General features: G+C 37.7%; 1 protein-coding gene across 1 annotated transcript in view; it reads left to right on the top strand.

Annotated features, from left to right (window-relative positions):
- Window positions 1–27,217, top strand: part of BRAF (B-Raf proto-oncogene, serine/threonine kinase) — a 126,477-nt gene that overhangs the window by 91,299 nt on the left and 7,961 nt on the right. Inside the window, exons 13-17 of the mRNA XM_011995450.1 lie at window positions 1,544–1,590; window positions 2,381–2,499; window positions 6,530–6,661; window positions 14,990–15,124; window positions 20,194–20,347. Of these exons, the coding sequence (XP_011850840.1) occupies window positions 1,544–1,590; window positions 2,381–2,499; window positions 6,530–6,661; window positions 14,990–15,124; window positions 20,194–20,347 (587 nt within the window). The remainder of the gene's footprint in view (window positions 1–1,543; window positions 1,591–2,380; window positions 2,500–6,529; window positions 6,662–14,989; window positions 15,125–20,193; window positions 20,348–27,217) is intronic.

The following is a 27,217-nucleotide window of genomic DNA, read 5'->3' on the forward strand; positions in this document are numbered from 1 at the left end:
GTAGCTGGGACTACAGGCGCCCGCTACCGCACCCGGCTAATTTTTTGTATTTTTAGAGATGGGGTTTCACCATGGTCTCGATCTCCTGACCTGGTGATCCACCCGCCTCGGCCTCCCAAAGTGCTGGGATTACAGGCGTGAGCCACCGCGCCCAGCTGATAATTTTCAATTGTAGTAAATGCTATGAAGAACATAAACTGTGATATGAAATAGTAATTGGAGAAGGGATTACTTTAGATAAATAGTAATTTGAAATGAAAATTTTATCTAGAAAATACTCTTAAAATTTTGATGTTGGGAAGAATGAGGAAGTTTAAATGAAGATGAGAAGGCATAAATAATTGTGGTTATTTGCAAATCTTCCATTTTTAACAGTGTCATTGCATGATTTTGATTATACCATTTGGATTTTAAATTCTCATTTTAAGGTAAAACTGTCTAATGATCATTGTCAGATTTCAGAAGTGTCATATATCTATTCTCTCCAGTATTCAATTAAGAAAAATAACCTTGACTAGCACATTATATGCATCTTGTTGTAGTTGATTCAATAGACATGTATTGAATACTTGCCACACATACCAGGCACTGTTCTAGGCACTGGGTATACAAAGAAATAAACAAGACACAGCCCTTCTGAGACAGGAGGATCGCTTGAGCCCAGGAGGTGGAGGTTGCAGTGAGCCAAGGTCATGCCACTACACTCCAGCCTGGGTGATACAGCAAGACTTTGTCTCCAAAAGAAAAAACAAAACGACAACAACGCTGCCTTTTACTTCAATGAATGTAGCTAAAGCAGTTTTTAGGGGTAACACAGATGATTTTAAAGTTATCATTGACTCTAAAACAGACCCACTATGGCCATTTTAGAGAAAATTTGCTCCTCACTAGTTTTAAGAAGATTAAGAGTATATGACAACTACCTTTAAAAATAGTTTTAATTACCAAACTGCATGTTCTAGTTCTAGTAGTTTACATTCCAAATAGAAGTGAACATAGGCACATTGAAAAAACACGTGAATGAAGCCATTATTATGATAATTACTGTATAAGGTGAACAGTGAAAGATCACTTTCAGTTGGGTTAGTCATGGGAAAGCTTCACTCAGGAGTTAGAATTTGTATTCAGTTTTAAAGGATGGATATGAATAGGTGGAAAATAGAACGAAAGCTAACTTGGAGGGTTGGGTGTAGGAGGGGAGCATTGAACGCAGTGGTGGAATTAAGTATCAAGGTATATTTAAGGGACATAGATAAATAGGCTTGACTGGAGTGAAAGGTTTGTATTGGTAACTAGTAAAAGATAAAGCAAAGTCTTCTAATAGAAAACAAGATTTCAACTGTACCATTATAGTGATATGTTTCCATAATCTTAAATTCATTTATAGTCTATTTTGATATTCTGTGAAGGGTTTATCACAATGTACAATTTTCAATTGTATCATGATTCTAAATAAGTCTTTACACCCCTAAGTATGTTCTATAGATTTTGAGGCCAGAGTCCTTTAGCCCTACTCAGGTTAAAATGATGTTTTGTTTTTCAGTTACTTACACGCCAAGTCAATCATCCACAGAGACCTCAAGAGTAATAGTATCCTTCCTGAAATTTGTCTGCGAAGTTTGAAAACATCCTGACTTTTTCTTCTGCACTTTGTCTTCACATTATGTAAAAACAGTTTTCATGCTAAGTTCGATATACTGTAAAGAGAATTAACAAAGAATTATGCATGCGTGTATAGGAGAGCAGGATACCACAGCCTGCTTTTGGTTTCTCGACAACTGAACATTACAAGAAAATCTGTCAGAAGTCTTTACAATAGTAGGATTTTTTTATTGCTTGCTTACATTTTATCAGCACTATAAAACTGATAGTTTTGTAACTGTTAGTCCCTTTCAGACCTCTGACCTTGCTCAGTGGTAGTTGAGATATAACTGAAGGCTCTAAATTATATAACAACGAGGTGAGAAAAACATAGTATTTCTTCTTCCCTAAGTGGAGACTAAGATACTGTCTGCAGCATCTTCATTCCAACGAAGAGCCTGTACAGCTTGCCCAGGAGTGCCAAGAGAATATCTGGTCCTACATTGCTAAACTCTAATGGGAAAGTTTCAGGTTCTCCCATAAACTTAGGAAAGCATCTCACCTCATCCTAGCACATTTCAAGCCCCAAAAATCTTAAAAGCAGGTTGTATAGGCTAAATAGAACTAATCGTTGTTTTAGACATACTTACTGACTTTAAGAGGAAAGATGAAGTACTGTGTTTTAAAGAATATTATATTACAGAATTATAGAAATTAGATCTCTTACCTAAAATCTTCATAATGCTTGCTCTGATAGGAAAATGAGATCTACTGTTTTCCTTTACTTACTGCACCTCAGATATATTTCTTCATGAAGACCTCACAGTAAAAATAGGTGATTTTGGTCTAGCTACAGTGAAATCTCGATGGAGTGGGTCCCATCAGTTTGAACAGTTGTCTGGATCCATTTTGTGGATGGTAAGAATTGAGGCTATTTTTCCACTGATTAAATTTTTGGCCCTGAGATGCTGCTGAGTTACTAGAGAGTCATTGAAGGTTTAAACTATAGTATTTTCATAGTCCCCAGTATTCACAAAAATCAATGTTCTTATTTTTCATGTAAATAGATTTTTTAACTTTTTTCTTTACCCTTAAAAAGAGTATTTTGAAACCAATTTCAGTGTATCTCAAACAAAAATATATGTCTTATAAACAGTGTTTCATATTTTATTCAAAATTGTTTAAAGTATTTTGTGTTCAGAATGTTCTGTGTATCCTGTTGAAAAAAAACAGGTATGCAATTTAAGGCAGGTGTGATCTACAGCCATTATTATGGTTTTGCTAAGAAAGCTACTCCTTTTAACAGAGAAGCTGTTTCACAATCTTATTTAAGCCTAATTTGGAAAGTTACTTCCTTTAGACTAGAAAGAGTCTCATAATTATGGGGCAGCTGGAAGAGGAAAGACCAAAAAAAAGAGAGGTAGATTAACAGCCTTGTGCTGTCTTGCATAGCTCTTTCTTTCTCTTTCTTTCTTCCTGTTTTTTGCTTTGTGAAAAAGAAGAAAGAGAAGTTCTAAAAGAAGGGAACTAAAACTTCTGTGCAGTTGCAGCAAGCTGTGGAAAGTTCAGTCATATGAATCATTCCCTAAAACAGCATTCTTAAAAGGGTCCCTCACAGCGTTTTAGAGGGCCCACAAGATCTTCCCTTTGTGAGACAAGATTGTCTTTGTATCATTCAACCAAAACAACACATCGCAACAGATTGAGTGCAAAAGCAAATATGAGAATCCAGCTGGCTTCTGTTAAGTCAGACATTGAAGAGAATCACAGGCCAGGCATGGTGGCTCAAGCCCATAGTTCCAGCTATTTGGGAGGCTGGGGCAGGAGGATCATTTGATCCTAGAAGTTGACTGGCCTGCTCAACATAGTGAGACCCAATCTCTAAACCATAAAAGGAGGATAATTGTACTACTATTCTTACTAAACTTTTTTTTTGTTTTTGATAATAGTTATTTTTCATTTAAAATGAATGATCTGTGTTAACATCTGCTTGTTATTATTTTAGTAGTTAAATGAATTAATAGTTTAATTTCTCCATTAAATTTTAATGATAAATATCCACAGATACAATCCACATAAAGAAAAGTGCTTTAGTGTCCTCAATAATTTTTAAGAGTGAAAAAGAGTCCTGAGACCAAAAAATTTGAAAACCACAGCTCTAAGCTGAATACAGGCTTTCCCAAAAGTCTTAGTGTAATTCTAAGCTTTAAATAACTTAATCTGCACTAAGACTTTCGGGCACTCTGCTGGAAACAGAAAAGTTGTAAGGGCTTTCAAAGCCGCAAACTGTATGTAGCAGTCTCCAAAAAGGGAAGTCCAAGGTAGGACTCCCAAGTTTGTCCGAATAAACCTAGAGTTAAATTGAGCTATGATTTCTTATGACAGTAAGTAGAATTAGGGCAAGTGGCAAGGTGGAAGAGTATTCTAGTACCCTAACCTCCTCTTAAGTCTCTTGACCTGAAATGTTGAGTTGGACTAGTAGATTTCCAGTGCCCCTTCTGTTTCTAAGATTCAGTGATTGGAGTTAGCTAGATTTTTTTCATCGTTTAACATGTTTAACTGTTTTAATTTATAATTGTAAGTGATAGAAAAATTAATAACTATAATCTGATGTCAGGCACCTTTATTAAGGCATACACACCTTGTGAAAATGATGGCATTGTATCCTAAAAGGATGAGGGAAAACAGATTTTAAGTGCTGAAATTGCAAAACCTAAAACTATAAACAATAGTCACGTGCTTCTAAAGTATGTTAATTTTTAACTATGTGGGAGAGTTAGGCTCAATCAAGTCTCTAGTTTTGTCCTTACTTTTTCAAAAACCTTAATTAATACAGTTTGTAGATTATTATACATAAAGTTTTATATTTTCTTACAATTAATTTTTTGTTGATACCTGTATTCTTCCATGCTGAGTTTTAAGACAAGAGAATAATAGCCAACAGCACCCTTCATTGTTAAACCAATCCTGGGTTGATACTGCCCTCAGAAATATGGAACATTCATATCATAGGAGAGAAGAATTTGGTTTTAACTAAGGCTGTGTGGTCCTCTGAATTATATACAATGTTCTTCTCAACTTTGTTTTATTTATATCTTAGGAGAGAGAGAAACCTTTGTGAGAGTTTTTACAAATTAAATCACTAAATTGAAGATTCATCAGGCATTTCTTAAAATAGGTGACATGCAACTTGTCATCAAACTATCTACCACCAACAGTGTGAGATAAAACTAAATTAAAAGAAAAAAGCAGTTCATCTGATTGCTACTTCATCTCTCACAAAAATTGGTTCAGGCTTTGAAAATTATACCTTTGCCATACCAGCCTCTCAGTATTCTGGCTTGCTCATTACATCACAGTTATATGTAGTTTATTTTGTACTGTATTACTAAAAGCAACTATGAACAAAATGTATGACAAAGCGAAGTAGATCAACTTTCTCCTTCACTTCCATCCTCTCGTGCTCTTCAGGACATCCCACAGATCTTCCATCAGTGGGTCTCAACTTTGGTTGGACATTAGAATCATCTGGGGAGCTTTAAAGACTAATTAATGTTTGGGTCCCACCACCAGATTCTGATATGTTCTGTGATTGGACTGGAGTGTAGTCTGGACGTTGAGGGGTTTAAGGCTCCACGGGTCATTCTCATTTGCAGCGGTTGCTGAGTGCCATTATTGCCTCTCCTTGTGAGATGCCTGCCTTACCCAGACCAATAACCAGGAATTTTGTCCCAGGTCTTTCAGCCATTTTTGCAGAGTTAGTACCACTTTTGCTGTCAAATTGACATTGTCATAAACTTTTCATTAATATACTGCCATTTCGATTCCTTCCAAATGAAACAATATAGAAGACAAGGTGAAAGAATAACTCTTTTGGCCGGGCGCGGTGGCTCAAGCCTGTAATCCCAGCACTTTGGGAGGCCGAGACGGGCGGATCACGAGGTCAGGAGATCAAGACCATCCTGGCTAACACGGTGAAACCCCGTCTCTACTAAAAAATACAAAAAACTAGCCGGGCGAGGTGGCGCCGCCTGTAGTCCCAGCTACTCGGGAGGCTGAGGCAGGAGAATGGCGGGAACCCGGGAGGCGGAGCTTGTAGTGAGCTGAGATCCGGCCACTGTACTCCAGCCTGGGCGACAGAGCGAGACTCCGTCTCAAAAAAAAAAAAAAAAAAAAAGAATAACTCTTTTAAGCTCATATTTAACCAACTGTTTATTGTATTTCATGTAAATAAGAAACCTAATTGTGCAATACAATGACTGGAATGTGTAAAAATGTAGCAAATAGGATTGTTTCATTGCCCAAGAAGCAGCAGCCAAAAGATTCTTTATACCATCTTTTACTAAATCTACCCGCTGTCTTGCTTTTGTTAATAAAGCATCCATGGCATGTTTATACCATATGCTGATTCCATAGTTTGAAAGGGGATTTGAGTTTATCAGTCTTGAAATTCTACCATTATTTTCTAAGGTGTCCTCAGATGAGAAAAGTTGTTTGTACCAATGGGGAAACTTAAATTCTAGGACAGTTACTACAGTAGTTGTGCTGCTCCTAAGCATCTTATAACCACAAGTCGAGTATTTATTTGCTGAATCAGGAATGGGAAGTGGGAACTGATTCTAATAGGGTAAATCATGGGAAGAATTCAAATGGCAGTGATGGTATTTTGTGCAGAAAGAGATTGCCTAAATAATTATTGAATTATAAAATCTTAGTAATGCAATAACAAAATCTCTGCTAATACTGTCTCTTTCTGAGTTTATAGAGCAGAGGTTTTTTTCTTCATCTTAGTTTTATTTCTTTGACTATTAAGAGAATTGATTACATATTAGACAGATGTTTTAACGGTAAAAGCATTACCCTAGGAATTATAATAGCTTGTTTTTCAGTCTTTGGTCAGTTGAAGTGAAGAATTAACTAGAATATTTTTCTTTGTATGTTCTAACAGGCACCAGAAGTCATCAGAATGCAAGATAAAAATCCATACAGCTTTCAGTCAGATGTATATGCATTTGGGATTGTTCTGTATGAATTGATGACTGGACAGTTACCTTATTCAAATATCAATAACAGGGACCAGGTAAATATTTACCACCTCTTGGTGTTTATTTTACCATCTGTATACAAGGCTCCAGGTAGTTGTAGAAAATAAGTGTTAACTTCTGGGTAAGCATGAAGGATAGAACTCTTGATTTTTGTTACCAGTTTTAGAAATCGTTTGTATACTTTTGGCAGTAATAGCAACACATAAGTCCTTTCCTTAGAATATCAGTCATAAATGTTACAATGGAATAAAATTCCTGATTTTCTGACTAGAAACTACAGATACAACAATGGATATTTCTTGACCATAGCACAGTTAGAAGAATGAGCTCTGCTACTGTAGCATCTGGGCATTATACTGTTCACTGTATCACAGTTGTGCTGTCAGAACAGGCACTCAGCTATGAGCTTCTTTATATTAAATTCTTTTAGAATTACTAAGGTTTCTTGAAATCTTTAATTTTTAAAACTAGGTAAATGGAAGGAATCACGCTTTGATTTTTCTATGATGAGAATTCTAGTAGGAGGGTAATTTTTTACTTCTTTCCTTCCTCAGCTCCTGTTCCCTGTCCCTTACCTTCCAAAAGGTACTAACATAGCCTCATGGAGCTCTTAGCCTTTTCTATCTCTGCCTCAGTAAGCTCGCTTAGACTTTTAAAATTGGCCAAGAAAAGTGAATTGTCTTTACTAAAATTACCTTGAATAACTACATTTTAAAAGGTTTGTGAATGTGTGTGTAGAGAGATTACAACAGTTACCCTGTTAATATATTAAAAACACTAGTTGACCACATAAACTCTAATTAAAGAATATTTATCCTTTATGCTGTGATTTGCCTCAGAACCACCTGGGAATTTTGTTTAAAAATGGGGATACTGGTGCAGATTCTAATTAAATGGGGAGGAGCCAATCACCTGCATTTTTTTCTGTTTCCCAGGTGATTCCAATACAGACCAAAGTTGAGAATCACCAGTCTAAATAATTTTTTTAAAAAGAGCGCAAACTTTTTAGGTATTTCATCATAACTTCCCAACCTAATGAGATGGTAGTTCTTGTATATAAATGTTACTGCTTCATTTAAGTGATTTGGTCTGTTTTGTCAAGAGCTCAACTCTCTCTTTTTGGTGCTAACTCTGAGTAGCTTTCTCACTTCACCTATTGTGATATCGGAGAAATAATCTCTTAAGTTACCATGTACTTTGTGTGTGTACTTATTGAATCACCGTATGCCCCTTACACAACAGTGGTCTTGACTGTGTTTGATGGTTTTTAAAAATGGCTACATTTCTACCCAGTTCATTATAAAACTAAATTTTGGTTGGTGTTGGCCTTTCTAACTACTTCATAGCTTTAGAATGTTGAGTCTTACTTTTGAGTGTGAAACAACATGACTTTGGATCTGATGTTTTAAGCCTGCATGAAACTTAGATTCAGGATGGACTGAAATTTCAGCTAAAGAACATAATTGAAACATTGTTCTTACTGTACTTGTGATAGATCTATATCACTGAAATGGTTGATCTGACAGTGGCAGTCGGGGTAGCGAAATGGTCTCTAATTTACAAGCTTTATGTCCTCTGCCTTTTATAGTCTTATTAATTCAATCATACAGCATAACATCCTGCACCATGTTCACTTTTCTTGTACATAATATTTTTCTGGAGGAATTATGGATTTTTAGTTTAGTTTCAGTTGATTTATCATATAGACTACAAATTAATAAAAATTTATGAACCTAAGATCTGGATGAAATTTATTTGTCAGTGAATACGTTTATCTTAATACAGTAATAAAATTGTAATATAGAAACAAGTATTATCTCCAAAATACGGATAAAAGCATCCCAGAGTTCTGCACTCATCCACTTCTTGGCATTTTAGGTGCTTTGTCCTCCATGGGAGTATAATAAATGATGTGGCAAGGGCTTACTCTCCATGAGAGGAATGTGTGACCAACAGAAGGGTAAGGCCTTTACTAGTTAATTCTTTCTAATAGTATAGTTAGAACCTTCTGGAATTTACTAGTCTGAAACCAAGTTAAGTATTTAATGGAGAAGAAGGAGGTAAAAGAATGATGTCCTCTTACAACTACCCCCATTCTGCTTCATTACCCTCTAGTCTACTTTCATCAAATAGTACTTTCTATGAAACTCCACATTTTGAAGAGTTAACTCTGGCCATCCTCAATGAAGTTGCCCTAGGTATTGTTCCATTCATCCTTTGATTTTTCTTTTACTGTCTGTAATACTTGGATCTCCATGGCTCTCAGATTAGACTTCTGTTTAAGAATCCAGGAATATTCTTTACTATGCAATGTGAATACCATTCCCCTAGACTCTCATGCCCATAGTCTGAGGTGGCAGATTTTGCCTGTAAATTCAGAGCACAGCTGGTAAAGCAGTGTGATGTAATGGCAGGTCTTGGACTCAGGTAGGTAGACTGGTCTACCTACCTCTCTGGGTATCTTTTTTTTCCTTTTTTCTTTTTTCTTTCTTTTTTTCTTTTTTTCCCCAAGACGGAGTCTCGCTCTGTTGCCCAGGCTGGAATGCGGTGGCCTGATCTCAGCTCACTGCAACCTCTGCCTCCTGGGTTCAGCGATTCTTCTGTCTCATCCTCCCGAGTAGCTGGGATTGCAGGCGTGCACCACTATGCCCAACTAATTTTTTTGTATTTTTGGTAGAGAAGGAGGTTTCACCATGCTGGTCAGGCTGGTCTCGAACTCCCGACCTGATGATCCGCCTGCGTTGGCCTCCCAGAGTGCTGGGATTACAGGTGTGAGCCACTGCACCTGGCCTTTTTTCTTTTTTCAGTTACCCCCAAAATAAGGGAATTCGGCTAAAGAATTTCTTCCAGCTTCAAAAATCAGATTCTTTTCTAAAATAGGTATCTTAGCTCTTTGCAAAGTAGTATGCCTTTTTACCTTTATTCACCCTAGTACTAAAAGTCTGGGAGATCACTTTGTCATCCCCCAACTCTTCTTTATCATTCCAACATTCTTCTCTCTAATCACCCTGTTCTTCCCTCCTTCAGTGCATTTTCTCTTGTAAGATGGGATTAATAATGTGCTCACTTAAGCTAGGAATATTGACTATACCTTTATGGCTTTCTTTTCTTGGAGCAGAAGTGCTGTGTCTTCTTCGAAGAATAGATAGCATATATCCGTTATTTCAAGTGTATTCCAGTTATAATTGCTGCATAACAAACCACCCAGAATGTAGTAGCTTAAAATATGAATCTGTAGGTTGGGCTGTTCTCAGTGAGAAAGATTCTTACCAGTTTCACACCGTATTGACTAGAGTAGGTATACTGGGTGTTAAAAGGATCTACTCGAAAGTGGCTCATTCACATATCTGGCAAGTTGGTGCTAGCTAGAAGCCAGAAGCTCAGTTATTCTCCACATGAGCCTTTCCTTGCGGACCTCTTTGCAGGTCTTCGAGGACCTCTTCATTGGTCTTCCTCACAGCATGGTGGCTAGGTTCTAAGCACAAGATCTGAAGAAACAGGAACTAAGTACTAGTCTCTTATCAACAGGCAAATTATTTTAATAGAAAATGTTTTCAATACCAACTATATACAAAGCACTGTGGAATATAGAAAGATTTAAAATGAATAAAAGAAAACACAGGCTCTGCTCTCTCAATGGCATGTGCAGTCCTGTTGAGGCTGTGCTGGGGGTGATACTGAAAATGAGCAGGCATGAGCTCCAGTAATACCATGGAGTGAATGACAGGGTCGAGACACCAGGAGTACTGAGTGTGGATTGAAAGTACGAAGAATCAGTCCCAGAATTTCAAGCCAAAGTATTGGTTTCGTTGTGTATGTGCCACATGAATCTTCTGTCCATGAATAACATCCAGGAAGAACTTTCCCTTTTTTTTCTTTCTGTTTCTTCATCAGTCAGCCTCTGCACTCCACCCCAGCAGATACTGAAAGTTGCCTGCTTTGTGCTCTGCACTAACTAAATTCTGTGGGATGTATAAAAACATGAGAGTTGTCTTTGATTTTTTTTTCTCACATTCCTCCTGAAAGACTCTTGAAAAACTATGTATCTCCTTGTATATTTTTTAAGTTGGCATCTAAAAGTTTTTATCTTAAGTTTAAATAATTGCAAAGAATGTAATTTCCAGTATATTCTATTAACATTTTAAAATAAGACTATCTTAGAGAGATATATATATACACATATATATATCCCTCTTTTTGAAATATATGCATCAGAATCTAAAAACCATACTGATTTTATGCCTATTAAAAAATACTGAAGCTCTTCATTAATTTCTGGAAGTTTTACATGTTTCCTTTTTTCTCTTCAAACTATTTGTATTGTTTCTCACAGAAGTTCATCCTAATGTAACATTTGTATGTTTTAAAGCCTTTTATTGACTACCTAAGTTACATCTCTGCGATAAAAATATGTATATAAGTTTAAATTTAGAATTTTACAAAATTGTGACTTCAAGCTCTGATTAGTAATTTTTTAAATTCTGAATTACGTCTTTGTTGCAAGTAATATATAACTGATGAAAGTAGCATATAAGTTTTGATATATGGAAACATAGAAGGTAAAATTATATTGGAAATATGTATCTTAATGATATGGGGCTTTTCTTTTCCCTTCAATTAATGTATGTATCTGTGGATAAATACAGCTTTTTTGCTAGGACACTAGATACTAAGACTTAGTATTTATTCTTTCCATATTTCATTTTTAAAGAGGTAAATACTGAGAAATTTTATCTAAATTATAAGAAGATGACAAAGGCAGGAGCTTTGTTGTAACCACATGCAGAGTTTAGTGGTCCCCAAGACCAGCTTCAGGTTTGTTAAAAGGACTCACTGAAAACTCACTGAAAGCTGCTCAAGACTCACTGACAACTGTTAAATTCACAGTTACAGTTTATTACGATGAAAGAACACAGATTAAAATTAACAAGGGAAGAGACCCATAGGACAGAATTCAGGAGCGTTCTTGTTGGAGCTTCCTGTCACCCTCTCCCAATGGAGCTGTGGACAGATCTTCCAGTAGCAATGTATGACAACACACATGGATTGTTGCCAACCAGGGACGCTCACCTGAGCCTTGGAGTCTAGAGTTTTTATTGGGATTCAGTCACATAGATATGATTAATCACCTGCGGGGCTGACCTTAGTTTCCAGCTCCTGCAGAGGTCAAGCTGATGCCACATGACCCAGAGCCCTCTATAAATCACATTGTTAGCATAGACTATCTGGCATGGCCCATGGCCCCCAAATAAACAGACACTCTTATCAGGCAGGACATTTTAAGGGCTTAGTGATTACCTCCCAGGAGCCAGGAGCAAAGGCTAGCTCTCTCTTTGAGCAGGGTTAATTCTTTACCACATACTATATCACTCAGTCATTTGAGCTCATTCCTATAATGTACCAAAATTTACTTAGTAACTTGTCATTAAAAATGTTTTAAAAGCTCAGCTGACATTTCAATTAATATTTTTGAAAGTAAAGAGTTGAAAACCAACAGACTTGTTTCCCATTCGTTAGAGCCCACTTCGACACCAGTATTTAGAAATGTCTCTTTGTTGCCCCAGAGGTTTTTACACCCTGGGACAATGTATACTATAGTTAGGTTACATATGCGTAAAAGGTGTGCCTTTTGTAAAGTGGTAGAAGGGCAGTTATAACAGGGAAAATGAGAAAGGAAGATAAGTGTTTTGCTTCCACTTGAGTGGTTCTCTGGCAAATCACTTTTTTCAAAGGGGATGCCAGTAAGTTGGTAGTTGTAGAAATTAATTCCCTTAAAACGACCATGTTGGCTGGGCGTGGTGGCTCACACCTGTAACCCCAGCACTTTGGGAGGCTGAGGCAGGTGGATCACATAAGGTCTAGAGTTCAAGACTAGCCTGGCCAAGATGGTGAAACCCCATCTCTACTAAAAAAATACAAACATTAGCTGGGCATGGTGATGTGCACCTATAATCCAGCTACTGGGGAGGCTGAGGCAGGAGAATCTCTTGAACCCAGGAGGGGGAGGTTGCAGTGAGCTGCAATCATACCACTGCACTCCAGCCTGGGCAATAGAGCAAGACTGTGTCTCAAATTTAAAAAAACAAAAAACAAAAAAACGCACCGTGTATATACCTTTGGCAAAGCCTTCCTGTAACCCCAGGGATACTTGACCCTAATTTAAAGACTACGGACATATGACATGGCTAATCAACTAGCAAAAAGTTATCACTCACCTTAATGAATAGTTAACTTAAACATTGAAAACCTCCTGTATCCACAAGGTTATGTTAAATACTGGAGGTAGTGGTGTTATAGATATTTTTTAAGTTGGGTTTTTTTTTTTTTTTTTTTTGAGACAGTCTCGCTCTGTTGCCCCAGGCTGGAGTGCAGTGGCACAATCTCAGCTCACTGCAACCTCTGCCTCTTGGGTTCAAGCAGTTCCTGGCCTCAGCCTCCCACGTAGCTGGGACTACAGGCACACGCTGCCACGCCCAGCTAATTTTTATATTTTTAGTAGAGACAGGGTTTCATCATCTTGGCCAGGCTGGTCTTGAACTCCTAGACCTCATGATCTACCCTCCTCGGCCTCCCAAAGTGCTGGGATTACAGGCGTGAGCCACCAAGCCTGGCTTCTTTAAGAATTTTTTAAAAACACATATGTATGAGTCACAATCTCTCTGCCCGAGCACCTATAGTCTCATTGGAGAATTTAGATAAGAAACATACCACAAAAAGATTAATAACCACACAAGGCAGTAAATGATCATCACAGCTAGTGGTGGGAAGGAGGTGTATAAAGAACTATTACTTCTAGGTGTATAAAGAAAGGTATGATAAGCATGGTTACCTTTCAGTTAGGCCTTGATTCATCTGGATTTCAGGTAGCTGGCGAAGGGGTGAGGGAGGGCATTACAAGCACAGTAGGAGCAGCGGCAATAAAAAAGTTAAAAGTGGCGTCGTGTTGGGATAGTCTTCTCTACAAATCCTCTGTTACTTACTTAACTATATTATCTCAGGCAAGTTACTTAATTTATTTGAGCTTTGGATTGCTTATCTGTAAAACGGGGTCAACACCACCCTTGTAGAATTCTTTTTTGAGTATTAAATTAGATGATATCTAGAATCCAAGTGTCCCAAAGTTTTTTGGCCTTTCGGGGCTATCTTTTCCATTGATAGCCAGGTAAGAATACCTGAATTGCTGTCCATACTATATGACTATAGGCACTCCAGATCCTTTCTCTCAACTTTGAAGACCCCTATTCGAAGTGCTTTACATTCTCCTGGCTGTTGCTTATCACCTGTTGCTCCAAGGTATTATTCCAGGTTACTCCCAGGATTCTAAGACTGCTGTCTTCCATTAAAATGATGATGTTTTGATGGTGTAGCTTCAGTAGGGGGCATTGTGAAAGAAAACTGTACTCCCCTCAATTCAGTATCTCTTTCCAAGGTTCATCCTTTAACCTCTACTATATAGAGACCACATTGCAATCAAAGCTTTACTAATGCCTGGCAGTTAAACAAGGGTCATTACAACACCAAACAGGAAATAACACAATGTATCAAGCTTGGCCGTTTCTAAAATTCATCAGCTCTGCCCTGTAGCGGGGATCTCTTACGGGCTTTCAATCCACTTTACCCTCTACTCTCCACCTGTTGCACCTATTTCCTCTAAGACCAAAAGCCCTTCTCTCAGGCTGTCCTCCCTGAGTCCCAAGACTCCTAATATCTATCCCTGCCTGCCCTCAAAAGAGGCAAAATATTAGGAAATTAAGAAATTAGAAAAAATTATAAATCTCCGAATCCAGAGAAGACAAGCCTTTTTATTTCATTAAACAGATTTTAGCTCCTACTGGCTTCCCCTTCTCTCCTCTGGGGGAGGCTCTGGTTTGTATAACCAAGTGGTCCATTAGCATTTCCACAATAAAAGGGCTTAAGATGCAGATGCCAAAAAAACTGATAAAATGTTAGCCTTTTTGGTTTTCCCTACATATATGTAAAGGACTTACCACAATATCCAACAACAAGATGTGCTGAATGATTTTTTTTCTTTTTTAAAGTAAAAAAGAGACACTGTCAGATCTGTTTTAGATGGTTACCCTGTGATTGGGAAAATGGACTAGATAAGGAGAGACCAAAAGCAGGGGAGCAATTAGAGAACCTTTGCCACAGTCCAGCAATCATGAAGATTTGAGCTTGCAGCTCCTTTTGTGGGTTCCCTACAATCTATGATGTAGCATTGGTTTTTTAAAACTTTTTATTAAGGTGTAGTACATACATCATAAGCTGTAAATGTACAGCTTATTGTGTTTTCAGTGAATATGAAATATATTTTTCAACGTATCTACAAGGTTGAATTATTTCCCTTTTTTTTCTCTCTCCAGATAATTTTTATGGTGGGACGAGGATACCTATCTCCAGATCTCAGTAAGGTACGGAGTAACTGTCCAAAAGCCATGAAGAGATTAATGGCAGAGTGCCTCAAAAAGAAAAGAGATGAAAGACCACTCTTTCCCCAAGTAAGAAAAAGCTTCATGCTATCCAAAAGAACAGACTAACATTCATAGACAGATTTCTGAGCACTTTTTTGGACACACAGTCTGTATTTCGTGAGTTTGGATTCTATGTGCAGACTCCAGACAAGTAAACATATTAAGATGGTTTCATGAGGGTTGAGCAGTGGTACACCTAAAAATTTCGGGTCCCAATACAAAATATTCAGAAAGACTCTGCATTTGTCCATCAGTTCTCAGACTTCTCGGTCTTTGAATTCTTTTACATGTTTAAAAATTATCGAAGACCACCCCCGCCCCCGCAAAGAGCTTTTGTTTATGTAAGTTTTAATTACCTTACTACAAATTAAAACTATGTTTTTAAAAATTTATGAATTAAACATAATAAACCAATATCTTAAATAATATTTAGGAAAAAACAGTTCTATTATCTAAGAGAAAAAAATTAGTGAGGAGTTGCATTGTTTTACTTTTTTTGCAAATCCCTTTGCAAAAAGAAGACAGCTGGATTCTCAGCTTTTGCACTCACATTACAATATCTCACATCATGTCATCCATAAAAACTCTACTTAACGCTTGTAAAACAATGGCAGTAAAAAAGGCAAATGATATCTTATTGTTATTACAAAAATAGTTTTGACCTCATGGATCCCCTGGTAGTCCACAGACCACATTTTGTGAACCACTGCTTTATTTCTTCTTGGTGGTAAACAGATTCAAGCTTTCCTTTAATACTAGGTCTTTTTGAGGGGCATTTCTGCCTGGTGCAGAAAAAAGAAAAGGCAGTAAGACAGTTGTCAGCTCAGCCTGCCTTCACCTAATTCTTGATAACTCATTGTTTTTTTTTTTTTTTTTCATGTTGGATAAAGCCTTAAGTTAATAAGTCTTAGAAAGAACTGTAACTAAGGCCAGGCGTGGTGACTCATGCCCGTAATCCCAACATTTTGGGAGGCCAAGGCAGGCAGATCACTTGAGGTCAGGAGTTCGAGACCAGCCTGGCCAACATGGCAAAACCTCGTCTCTACTAAAAATACAAAAATTAGCTGGGGATGGTGGCAGGAGCCTGTAATCCCAGCCACTCAGGAGGCTGAGGCATGAGAGTCACCTGAACCCAGGAGGTGGAGATTGCAGTGAGCTGAGGTGACGCCACTGCACTCCAGTCAGGGTGACAGAATGAGACTGTCTCAAAAAAAAAAAAAAAAAAATCTAAATACCTCAACTAGCTTACAGAGTTTAGCTGTAGTAGATATTGTAATATAAATGCAATGTTTTCTGATACTTAGGGAGCTCCTGATAACACTGGATAAATATGCCTTCATGAATCAGTACAGTTTCAAGTGGGAAGTGCTGTTTCCCATAGTAACCCTGCTACCCTAATTACTGGAGTGTTCATTTATGAACTCTTAGGCCTTCGAATGCCCAATCCTAGCTGGGTAACTCAGACAGAAGTCACTGTTACTGGAATGAGATTCACTCATCCTTTATTTTTAAATCTAAAAAACATTCTTCTCTAAAGAATGAAAGAAGGTAAAATTGATGGTTTTTAACAAGTCTCTCAGGGTGTTGCCTAAGAAAAGAAAGGGAAAGCTAAGTGGTTCGGTGGGTAGATATAAGTTTCATTTTTCAGGGTTCAAAGTTACTGTTCCTTTGAGGAAGAGTTTTTATTTTTTTATTTGTTTCTCTAAGTCAGGAAACCTCTGAGTTGAGACTGTCCTGGTGAGAGACCAGTGCTGCTGACCAGCTTCAGCATGACCCTCTCCCATGTTCCCTTTTCACATCATGGTGCTCGGGTTTCTTACTTAGCATGGTTGATTGACATTAATAATGCAAAGTACATCCTTAGGCCTACTTTTAAAATGATATTAAAGGGGGCAAAATGCTTAGCTCATACTTCTAAATATAACATTTCATTAATTACATGGTTTCAGAAACTGAAGTACATATGTGAACTTTCCAGATTATTGGAGGCTGTCCCTTTTAAGTGTTATTTTAAAATTTTTGTTACAGGATATCTTTTCACACCCTATTGTTGTGTGCCACATAAATTTTAGATGGCTAAAGATCTATATATTTTTAAAAATATAAAATATGAAATCATTTTTATAGTTTTGAGGTAGGAAAGCCTTCCTTAATAGACAAAATTCAGAAGGAAAAAATTAGCAGATGTGAGTACATTAAAAATGTTTAAACTTCTATATAGAAAAATAACATTGAAAGATAAAGAGAATAATTGTAGCATATATAACAAAAAGTAAATGTTTATAATATACAAAGGATTCCTTCAAATCAGTAAGTAAAAAACAATAGAAAATGGGCAAAGGGAATATGAACAGGTGATTCACATAATAAATACAAATGGTGAATGAATTTAGGGAAAGGTGTAAAGATGTCCATGGCGGTCAGTAAAATGCAAAGACACACAACAGTGAAATATATTTTAATTTTGCCTCTCAGGTTGGTAATATCCAGCACTGGGAACAATGTTGGGAAGTGAGGAGAAGAGCATTCTTTCTAAAATTTTAAAGGTTTGGTGGGAGGCACCATTTTAAGAACTTGGTAGAATCCATAAATTCAAAGTACTTCTAAAAATCTGTGCTATGTAACCTATTTCATAAGTATTCAGATCTATATAAGAATGTTTACTGCAATAAGAAAAAGACATTAAGATTTAGTTTTGTATTGATGACATAGATATTGGTGAGAGAAAAAGAAAACAAGACAGAAAACAAAATGTAGTATGATACTCTTTTTTTTTTTTTTTTTTTAAATAGGCAGAGCCTGTTCTGTTGCCCAGGCTGGAGTGCAGTAATATGATCATAGCCCACTGCAGCCTCAAACTCCTGGGCTCAAGCGATCCTCTCACCTCAGCCTCCTAAGTAGCTGGGACTGCAAGTGCCCATCACCACCCCCCCTAATTTCTTGTGGTGGTGGTGGTGGTGGTGGTGGTGGTGGTGCTGGTTGTAGAGATAGACTCTGACTATGTTGCCCAGGCTGGTCTTGAACTCCTGGACTCAAGTGATCCTCTGGCCTCAGCCTCCCAAAGTGCTGGGATTACAGGCATGAGCCCCAGTGCCCAGGCTGATAACCACTTTAAAAGGTTGTACAGAGGCCAGGCGCGGTGGCTCACACCTGTAATCCCCGCACATTGGGAGGCCAAAGCAGGCGGATCACTTGAGGTTGGGAGTTCGAGACTAGCCTGACCAACATGGAGAAACCCTGACAAAATTAGCCAGGCATGGTGGCACATGCCTGTAATCCCAGCTACTCAGGAGGCTGGGGTAGGGAAATCGTTTGAACCCAGAAGGTGGAGGTTTTGGTGAGCCGAGATTGTGCCATTGCACTCCAGCCTGGGCAACGAGAGTGAAATTCTGTCTCAAAAAAAAAAAAAAATGTTGTACAGGTGGGCTCTGTTTTCATAGATGTATTTTTATACATAAAAAAGGTACTGAAGAGGCCAGGCGCAGTGACTCACACCTGTAATCCCAGCACTTTGGGAGGCCAAGGTGGGTGGATCACTTGAGGTCAGGAGTTCGAGACCAGCCTGGGCAACATGGTGAAACCTGTCTCTACTAAAAATACAAAATTAGCCGGGCTTGGTGGCACATGCCTGTGATCCCAGCTACTCGGGAGGCTGAGACAGGAGAATCACTTAAACCTGGGAGGCAGAGGTTGTGGTGAGCTGAGATTGTGCCACTGCACTCCAGCCTGGACAATAGAGTGAGACTCAGTCTCAAAAAAAAAAAAAAAAAAAAAAAAGATAGAGAAGAAAGTATAGACTCCAACAGTAGTTATCCCTGGAGAGCAGGATTTGAGAGCCTTATACTCTTTATACATTTCTATAGTATTTTAATTCTTATTTGCATGTTATACTTGGAATTTAAAATTTTTTGTAACTGCTTCTTTTTCTTATATTAATCATCATAAAGATTACTTTTTTAAAAATACAAGTTTAACTTTTGAAAACAATTTTCAGCCAGGTGTGATGGCTGGTGTCTGTAATCCCAGCCCTTTGGGAGGCTGAGGCAGGCAGATCACCTGAGGTCAGGAGTTTGAGACCAGCCTGGCCAACTTGGTGAAACCCTGTCTCTACCAGAAATACAAAAATGTAGCTGGGTATGGTGGTGGGCACCTGTAATCCCAGCTACTCGGGAGGCGGAGGCAGGAGAATCGCTTGAACCCAGGAGGCAGAGGTTGCAGTGAGCTGAGATTGTGCCACTGCACTGTAGCCTGGGCAACAAGAGTGAGACTCCCTCTCAAAAAAAAAGAAAAAAAAATTGATATCTCAAGGCAATAACAAAAGTAATAATAATAGCTGCTAAAGTTTTACTGAGTGCTTATTATAGGCCAGACATTATGCCAAGCCTTTTAAACACATATTTTGTGATTATGAACATGCATTATCATGCTGTATGCCTTCAAGGATTATAACCTGTTTCTTTGTACCTTAAAATTGTGAATTTCTGCATTTTATGTATTGGGGTCTATTTGTCGAGTTCTCCTCTCTTTGCTCTTGGGTTGTCACCTGTCATTTCTCATGTGCTACTAGCACTCTGGGTCCATGGGGTTCTGCTTTTCATTAGGTGTATGTAAAACATTTCCCATCGCTAGGTTCCTTTAAAGGGCAAGTAGCTGTGATAGTTCTGTTAGGAGACAGTCATATAGTGCTTTACTTATTTATACTCCATCTTCTTCCCAACAGAGACTTGTGGTCTATAACAAAAGTGTAAAATTGGTTTTAAATTTCTATTATTTACTGTTTCAAGACTAACAAATGATCTAAAATATTTTTTAAAAAGCTGACTAAGAGTTATTCTCCCCATTTAATATACAGGGATAGTTTCTTCTTAAGAAAAAATACCAGTTCTTTACAAATATTTTCCCAAGCATTTATGACAATACTGAAAACAATGTAAGATTTCAGGTGCTTTCTTGTAAAGTGTGATGGGACTCTTAAGATTTGTACCACACAGATTTTCATTCTTCTTTCTGTTTTTTCTTTTTCTTTTTTTCTTTCTTTTTTTTTTTCTTTTTTCTTTTTTTTTTTTTTTTTTTTTTTTTTTTTTTTTTTTTTGTAGATTCTCGCCTCTATTGAGCTGCTGGCCCGCTCATTGCCAAAAATTCACCGCAGTGCATCAGAACCCTCCTTGAATCGGGCTGGTTTCCAAACAGAGGATTTTAGTCTATATGCTTGTGCTTCTCCAAAAACACCCATCCAGGCAGGGGGATATGGTGCGTTTCCTGTCCACTGAAATAAATGAATGAGAGAGTTCAGGAGAGTAGCAACAAAAGGAAAATAAATGAACATATGTTTGCTTATATGTTAAATTGAATAAAACATTCTTTTTTTTTTAAGGTGAACCAAAGAACACTTGTGTGGTTAAAGACTAGATATAATTTTTCCCCAAACTAAAATTTATACTTAACATTGGATTTTTAACATCCAAGGGTTAAAATATATAGACATTGCTAAAAATTGGCAGAGCCTCTTCTAGAGGCTTTACTTTCTGTTCTGGGTTTGTTTCGTTCACTTGGTTATTTTAAGTATTAAACTTCAGTTTCTCATGCAACTTTTGTTACCAGCTATCACATGTCCACTAGGGACTCCAGAAGAAGACCCTGCCAGTGCCTGTGTTTGCAGGTGAGAAGTTGGCAGTCGGTTAGCCTAGGTTAGATAAGGCAAACTGAGCAGATCGTAATTTAGGAAGTCAGTAGAATTTAATAATTATTATTATTAATACTTTTTCTATAACTGTTTCTTTTTATAACAATTTGGAAAATGTGGATGTCCTTTATTTCCTTGAAGCAATAAACTAAGTTTCTTTTTATAAATTTTGAGTGCAGGTGACCAAAAATATTGCTAAGGAGTGGCATGTTTGACATGAGTAAAATGTCTTAACTTTGGATTTTTAGCAGGAAAATGTTATAAATTGGAGTTTCTTTTAAATAGCTTTTTTTAAAAATACATTAAGGATGTCTTGCTCACGTAGAAGTCAAATTTCATTGCAAATGTATTGCTCCCTTCATACCCAATCCCTCCCCTACAAAAAATCTTCACAGAATTCTGTGAGAACTTTTAGGTGTGTTTTTCTTTGAGATACCTATCTGGTTGCCAAACACCAGGTAATAGATTTTTTAAGTTGTTATTAAATTATTCTTACCTCTCATGATGCGTATTTTAGCAATCACTTTATCATTGTGTCTCATGTTCTGTCCTCCTTATATTCTTTGCCCAGCAAGATTCTACTTATGATGAATGAATGCTCTTCTCCTTTTTGCATTTCATGGTATGAAGTATTTGTTAGGGTTCTTTAATACTTCTAGATTGTTGTGTAGAAAATGACTGTAATGTGGTGGTCAGTGTATTCTTACTGTGATTCAGAGGGAATCCTTTGTAGAAAGCAACAGCACGTGGTCCTGTCAAAGATTTGGCCATCTCTACTTACTGTCAGCCTCTTAACTATATCTTCACTTACTCAATTTGGTTTTGTCATGATTTTTAAATGTAGTTCAAGGTCCTTCCAGTAAACAGACATCTGTATGAATGCCTCCTTGAAGTCAGTAAAGAAGTAAATTGAGAAGACTTTAAATTAATGATAATTTAGTTTTTAAGTGCCCATAAATAAATTTTTGAAACATTTTCTTTGTTTGAATAGTTAGATGTCACCCAGGAAACCACTCAATAATAATTATAGCAAACCTTTAGCCCCTCATTTGGGTAGCTTAAGATAAGTAATGCCATTATGATTTCAGAATTGATTCATGACTTTAAGAAAATGAAAAGAAACATTTCTCATATTTAAAAAAAATGATACTAAGGAATAAAGAAATGTAACTATTGGAAAATATCTAAGTATCTGATTTTTAAATCCTCCAGTGGCACTAAAAATATGATTATTAGTAATTGTAAGATAGGGTTTTATTCATTCACAAATAGAAGACTACAAGCATGTAACTAACCAAGTGTTTATAAAATTGACTTTATGGAATGCTCCAAAGGTTTGGCCATTTTGAGGCACAAGGTCAAGGGATCTCTTTATTGATAGAGCTCCTTCTAGAATTTCCCAGCATACCTGCTTCACTGTTCTTCCTTTCATTCTTCACTCTCTTTTTCTTCTCGGTGCCATCCTGCCTAGGCTCCCATCGTCTGCATCTGATGCCTTTCCTTTCTTTCTTTACTGGTCTCCTTTGCAATGGGGCATGGCTAAGCTCTGTAGAACCACTCAGAAACTCATTTTTCCATTCTGTAGCCAGTAAAACATGCCTCCAAAGTAACACAGAGTAATTCTACTCTGTCTTTTAAATTAGGTTCACCAGAAATGTTAGTGAAAGGACATTAAAAATGTGACAGGTGACATATTTAGCTAATACAGATATGGAGAAATAGGAAGCAGTAGAATTAAATGTTTCCCTTTCAGGTTTAATTGTATTTGTTCTTGGGTTTTGTTTTATACTGAGTTTTAAATATATTCTCCAAATAAAAACATTATTTTTTCTAACCATATGTAGAGTTAATCTCTTTGACTAAGTAGTTGAAACAAAAGAACATTTGTTCTTTTGTGACTGCTTTTTTCCTAAAACCTGAGCCCTCATATTTTTTTTTAATTAAAGTTGATTTCCTTCTTCAGTAAGGAAACCTTTTTACAAAATTTGTTTTACCTTTTACAAGTTTTACTAATCAGTAATAGGGAAAAAGATTTGTCTTCTTGATTTTAAGTAGTTTCAGGATCACAGGATGTAATCAAATGCTTCCTGTGTAATCAAATGCTTCCTGTGAATAAATACATTTATTTATTTTCAGGCATTATACTAGCCATTTAATCTTTTTTATTTATTTTCTTCCTGCCCCTTGGATGGCATATATTAGCCATTTAGATACTAAACTGTAATAGTTAAGCCAATAGTTAAAATTGTCCTCTCTAAAACATTGGCTATTTAATATACCAGCTTAAATGACCTTTCTCGCAAGTGAGTCACTCTTAGTTTAAGAACATTATGTGCCTTTTTAGAAAATACTATGAAATGGTGCTTCATGACAGAAACATTTTACCAGTTATAGTCTTATTTGACTGAAAATTTTTGAGCATTTCTGTAGAACTTTTTACTTTACTAAATATTTCATCTTTCCTGTGACTGTTTTCTCAAAGAATTTAAAAGACCCAATGTGTCTATGCCAGAATGTTTCCCATCCTTTTGAAACTGCCTGGGCCAGGCGTGGTGGCTCATGCTGCAATCCCAGCACTTTTGGAGGCCAAGGTGGGCAGATCGCATGAGCCCAGGAGTTTGAAACAGCCTGGACAACATGGCAAAACCCTATCTCTACAAAAAAATTTAAAAATTAGCCAAGCATAGTGGTGCACAACTGTAGCCCCAGCCACTTGGGAGGCTGACGTAGGAGGATCGCTTGAACTTGGGAGGCGGAGGCTGCTGTGAGCCTTCATCATGCCACTGCACTCCAGCCTAGGCAACAAAGCAAAACCCTGTCTCAAAAAAAGAAAAGAAAAAAAGAAACTGCTTGAAAGTCATGACAAAGAGTGTCAGGAGGGGATTTACTCTGGCTGCAGTTGACTTTCTCCTTAAATGTCAAGTAGTGATTAATTTGGGTAAGAAGTAACCTGTTACATTTTTTATAACATACTTTAAGGAATTTATCAAATTCTGTGTATAATGCCCATTAAAATGTACTCCATTCTGGAATAAAGGGTAATGAGTAATATTTTTAAACTAGTTAATAAAGTCCTTAGCTTTCACATAAACCATGACATTTGAGGTGTCTAAAATCACAGGGTCTTTTTTTTTTTTTTTTCAGTCTTCCCATTGTTCTCTGCTGTATTCCTAAATAAAGTTAAATTGAAAATGCATGGCTGGTTGTGGTGCCTCACACCTGTAATCCCAGCACTTTGGGAGGCTGAGGCAGGTAGATCACTTGAGGCCAGTTCGAGACCAGCCTGGCCAACATGGTGAAACCCCATCTCTACTAAAAATACAAAAAGCTGGGCGCGGTGGTGTGCACCTGTAATCTAGCTGCTTGGGAGGCTAAAGCACAAGAATTGCTTGAACCCAGGAGGCGGAGGTTGCAGTGAGCCAAGACTGCACCACTGCACTCCAGCCTGGGTAATAGAGCAAGACTCTCTTAAAAAAAGAAATTGAAAATGCAGCTTAAGTTATCCTCAGCCTGAAAGAAGGGGAAAGAAAATGCTTCAGTTTGGCCTCAAATTGATTTTTTTTATTAATTAATATACCAAGATTTTTTTAAGACACAGAGTATCGAAGTATTTCACTTCAAATAACTTCACACAAGCAGAGTTGGCTCTTCAAATAAAATCGGGTAGGAAGTAGAATAGTAGAGATTTCCAGATCGGCAAGAAGGAATCATTAAGAAAAGATACTTTTTCTGAAAGCAGATTCATCACCTGTTACTGCCATGTTTTCCTTAAATTCTCCATGATTTTAGGGACATTTTAAGAGTCTTATTTTATTGATTCCTAAACTATGGATTCTTTTCTTTTTTTCCCCTCAATCCCAAGTGTGACTATAAAAAGGACTGCATTCTGTTGGAAGCACTAGACTTTCGATAGAGTGATAGTGTTTACTTTGTTCTTTGTGTGGTTGTTTGGTTTTAATTTTTTTTTTGGAGACAGAGTCTCACTCTGTCATTCAGTCTGGAGTGTAGTGGTGCAGTACCACCACGCCCTGGTAATTTTTGTTTTTGTTTTTGAGACAGAGTCTCATTCTATTGCCCAGATTGGAGTGCAGTGGTGTGATCTCAGCTAACTGCAGCCTCTGCCTCCCGGGTTCAAGTGATTCTCCTGCCTCAGCCTCCTGAGTAGCTGTAATTACAGGTATGTGGCACCACACCTGACTAATTTTTTTTTTTTTTTTCCCAGTAGAAACAGAGTTTCACCATGTTGGCCAGGCTGGTCTTGAAGTCCTGGGCTCAGGTGATCCTCCCACCTCGGCCTCCCAAAGTGCTGAGATTACAGGCATGAGCCACCTTGCCGGCCTGGTTTTTATTTTTAAGACTAATATTTAAGTTTGTGGAGCATGACACTTCAACAAAATGAAATTTCTAATTATTATAATGAATAGGAAACATTATCTGAAGTTGTGTGTGTGTGTGTGTGTGTGTTTTGTTTTGTTTTCGAGACAGGGTTTTGTTTCTCAGGCTGGAGTGCAGTAGTACAATCCTGGCTCACTGCAGCCTCAACCTGCTGGTCTCAAGTGATCCTGCCACTTCAGCCTCCTAGGTAGCTGGGACTACATGCATTTGCCACCACATCCAACTAATTTTTTTTTTAATTTTTATTTATTTAGTTATTTATTTTTTGTAGAGACAGGGTCTCACTATGTTGCCCTACCTGGTCTCAAAGTCCTGGGCTCAAGCAGTCCTCCTGCCTTGGCCTCCTGAAGTGCTGGGATTACAGGCGTGAACCACCATGCCCAACCTTAGCTGAAGATTTTTTTAAGTATTTTTTAATGTGGTATATTAAGATTTGGCTTAGATATTATCATTTTCTGATTTTTTTTAATAGATTAATTCTAGGCATTTTTATAAAGATTTCTTTTCTGTAAATCTTATGTTTACATTGACCTTAATGAGATTTGGATTCGGCTAGATACATGATTACTCATAAGAATGTTGCAAGTCACTTTAAAGGAACATTAAAACACTAAAAATAGCAGCCTTAAAATTATAAGTACTCAAACTGTAAGCAACAATAGTAAGAATGTTTGTATATTTCTGGAGTGTGTTACCATAATAGCCTCCTATGATTATACCCCAAATGTTTTACTCTAAGGTCTTCGTAATTTAATTTAGCCTTTAAAAAAAAAAAAAAAAAATCAGTGCCAGATTCCCCAAACCTTTTAACTTTAAATATAAGGCAATAATTCTTTTACCCTTTCTTGATCTTTGGACTCACAATACCTTAGTTAATTGCTTGTTAAAAGGAATCCATGCATAGAAAGAGGTAGTATGACTATCTACAGTTCATTAGTAGTGGTATTCAGATTGGGAAACAAAGTGTTAATTGTTGAAACTTGTTTAGGGACTGCTGGGTCTTGGAGTCAGCACCTGGGTTTGCATTCCATCTCTGCAATTTTTTGCATATGATCTCAGGCAAGTTACTTGACCACTCTAAACCCTGGCTTCCTCATCTATATAATATAGATGATAGCATCCGCCTCACAGTGTTATTATGAGGATTGGATGCAGATGTGTACAAAGTGTTCAGTGAGGCATCAGGCACTCAGTCAGTCACTAGTACCATCAGCTTACAAAGCTGAGGATTCTGTCATCCAGTCTTTAGCAATCTGTTGTTTGTTGGGATGTGCCAACGTTATCTAGCAACCAGTTGGAATCTGATAGCAATCAGAAATTAGACAGGTTATTCCTGGATTACTTAAACGGTATATTCATATAAGTGATTGCTTGGATCCTCACCAGAAGCTGCTATTGAAAAATAGTGGTATGGCTGGCCAGGCGCGCTGGCTCACACTTGTAATCCCAGCACTGTGGGAGGCCGAGGCGGGCGGATCACGAGGTCGGGAGATCGAGACCATCCTGGCTAACACGGTGAAACCCCGTCTCTACTAAAAATACAAAAAAATTAGCCGGGCGTGGTGGCGGGCACCTGTAGTCCCAGCTGCTGGGGAAGCTGAGGCAGGAGAATGGCGTGAACCCGGGAGGCGGAGCTTGCAGTGAGCCGAGATCACACCACTGCACTCCAGCCTGGGAGATAGAGTGAGACTCCGTCTAAAAAAAAAAAAAAGACAAGAAAAATAGTGGTATGGCTGACTGAATTTTGATAATTGTCAGTTATTAACTCATCCCCAGAAATTATCTATAGTATGTATAACAGGAACTGGCCTTTAGTTACAAGTAGAAACTGTGGACAAAATGGTCGATGAAAAATAATGGCGGCCGGGTGCAGTAACTCACACCTGTAATCCCAACACTTAGGGAGGCCAAGGCAGGCAGATTACCTGGAGTTTGAGACCCAGTCAGGAGTTTGATACCCAGCCTGGCCAACATGGTGAAACCCCATCTCTACTAAAAATACAAAAATTAGCCAGGCCTGGTGGCGGGTGCCTATAATCCCA

This window comes from Mandrillus leucophaeus, unplaced genomic scaffold, assembly GCF_000951045.1.
Source record: "Mandrillus leucophaeus isolate KB7577 unplaced genomic scaffold, Mleu.le_1.0 Scaffold49, whole genome shotgun sequence".
NCBI classification, from domain to species: Eukaryota; Metazoa; Chordata; class Mammalia; order Primates; family Cercopithecidae; genus Mandrillus; species Mandrillus leucophaeus.